This window comes from Leuciscus leuciscus (genome assembly GCF_965113295.1).
Source record: "Leuciscus leuciscus genome assembly, chromosome: 24".
Taxonomy (NCBI): Eukaryota; Metazoa; Chordata; class Actinopteri; order Cypriniformes; family Leuciscidae; genus Leuciscus; species Leuciscus leuciscus.
In genome coordinates, this window is record NC_138723.1 from 25637578 (window position 1) to 25640165 (window position 2588).

The 2588-nt window shown below is 36.9% G+C and overlaps 1 protein-coding gene across 1 annotated transcript; it reads right to left on the reverse strand.

Moving 5' to 3' along the window:
* Positions 1 to 345: 345 nt before the first annotated feature.
* Positions 346 to 1377, reverse strand: LOC309489263 (trace amine-associated receptor 13c-like; the record flags this gene model as incomplete). Its single annotated transcript, XM_082157908.1, has 1 exon — positions 346 to 1377. Exon 1 carries the CDS (start codon positions 1342 to 1344, stop codon positions 346 to 348), a length of 999 nt encoding a protein of 332 aa, XP_082014034.1. The 5' UTR covers positions 1345 to 1377.
* Between the last annotated feature and the right edge of the window lie 1211 nt (positions 1378 to 2588).

A 2588-nucleotide genomic window follows, 5' to 3' on the forward strand; every position in this document is an offset into this window, starting at 1 on the left:
TGTGGACACTTAAGATCCTATAACATTTGTGGGGAAAAGACTCACAATTACTTACATTTTATTTTACTTATCATTTGACTGTCTCTTTTTGTCATTGTGTTTTTGATTTATGATAAAACTGATGAAATAACTGATGAAAGTGAAGCATAAACTACATAATATCTACTTTTATCATTTATTTCAGTGGACTGAAGATTTGTGCTTCTTGCTCAATTTACTTAATGAGCAAATAAAATAACTGAACATGTTATGTAAATTACACAGATAAACTGTTAATCTACCTTTATGACTGTATAACAATAATGAAGTTTATGTGAAATTGCTCTCAGAGTGATTTAATTACAATTAATATTGTGTAAAAATATCAACCAGAGAGGATGCTGGCTGAAATATTTTCAGAGTTATGATGTGTTTAACTGTCTTTTTAAACCAGGGATAGAATAAAGCATAGACCAGAGGATTCAGACCTGAGTTTGTGTACAAGACCCATGTCAAAACATTTATGGTTGTGGAAGAGATTACTGCAATAGAACAGATATAGTATGGAATATAGCACAGCAGATAAACTGTCACAATGATTCCTAATGTCAGAGCAGCTTTGCGCTCAGATTTTCTCCTAACCGAACATTCCATTACACATTTACCACCCTTCATCAGAGAGTTTATAACTTTCACTTGCTGATGTACTACATAAAAAATTCTCAAATATAAAGTTATGATCAGGATACAAGGAAAAATAAAAGACATGAACAGATCAATGATTCTCCAGGCAAAACCCATCATAACAGAACACTCTCCATAACAGATGTCTGTTCTGTGTGAAGTGTCAAAATATCCGCTATTAATTATAAAGGCAGTAATATAAGCTAAAGAGCAAATCCAGCTCAGACAGATGCTCATTAAAGTTTTAGTTGTGGTTATTTTCTGTGGGTACAGTAAAGGGTGACACACAGCCACATAACGATCAACAGCAACTAAAAATAAATTACTGAGAGATGCTGAAAGAGGCACATCAATAAATATTGAATAGAATCCGCATAACGTGTCTCCAAAGTACCAACACGTCTCAATCAGCCTGGTGGCCTCTATGGGCATGACAAGTCCCATAAGCAGGTCGGCCACAGCCAGAGAGAGAATAATCAGGTTTGTTGGAGTGTGAAGCTTCTTGAAGTGAGAGATGGAGATGATCACCAGCAGGTTCAGAATCACAGTCCATGCTGACAGCAATGATACAAACACATATATGATGTTGTATTCATGTGTGGAGCGTTTTCCCTTGATACATGATGAGTTGATGGCAGGAAAGCAGTATTGAGTCTCATGATCCTCTGTCTCATAGGCCATGAGTGAGTCTCCTCCTGTTAGGAGTTTGTTCTGCTCTTCTCCTCTGCTCTATTGTCGTTTAATTTATACAGTGTCTGGATCAGACCAACCTACCCATGATCTACCGCCCACTCTGATGCTGCATAATATACATCATTGTATGCATTATTATGTTTAGTCACACAATAATGCGGTAAAACGTCTCGTAATGTCTGTAACCCTCGTTCCCTGAAGGACGGAATGGGAGATGTTACGTTGATGTGCCGATGTAATTGGGTTCACTTCAGGGAGCCCTATCATCTTCTAGTATCTACAGAATGAGCCAATGAACGTTATACACCAACTGTATGTGTGATGGCAATGCTACCTTATCTAACTTATCTTTTTTGCAGAGTACAAGAGAATTGAAGATTTTTTTTGTTTTATTCTCAAATTATTAGTTATATCTGTTTTTGATTGAACAATTCAGACATAAACAATATTTTTATGTATAATGTTGTATGGTAATGTAATGTTCAGATAATTTTATTTCACTCATTATTGGTATTAAAACTGCTCAAATAAATTAATAATTTAAGTGAAATTTGTATCCTAGCTTTTTTTCCAAGTAAATCTTACTCTGATTTTTTATGTGGTGCAGGTGCCAACAGTACAGAGAAACACATTCCAACAGAACAAATGAACAAATGAAATGTTTCAGCTGACAACTAATGATCGTCTTAGAACAATTTAGAAAAACTGGATAATTATGTTTCTGGTTCAACGTCAACTGTATGGTGAAGTGAATCAAGTGATTCACTGATCGGACTCTGAAGAATGATTCACTCATGAATCTTAAACTCAAATAACTGTGTGATAGTTTATTTTATTGGGTCATTATTATGATTATTCTAAATATCACTTGTTTGGAGGGCCTTGGTTTCGGTTTATTATTTCTTGTGGCTGAAATATAAAACATCTCGGTTACGTATGTAACCCTCGTTCCCTGAAGGAGGGAACAGAGACGTAGTCGATACAACATATGGACCCAGCCTAGCACAAGTTCACTAAGCTTACAAGTGGTAGGCCTAGCATTGGACGCTCCGCCACGTCCAATGCCGAAGGGGTTGTGGAGGAACTCACAGGGTTCGAATAAGGAGCACTCAACTGGAGCAAGAATGGCACACGTATCCTGTCCATAGGAGGGGAATGGCACAGCAAGCCAACACATCGAGCATGCTTACTGTGTCAATTGGCTCGACGCATAGGCTATAAAATCTAGCAAA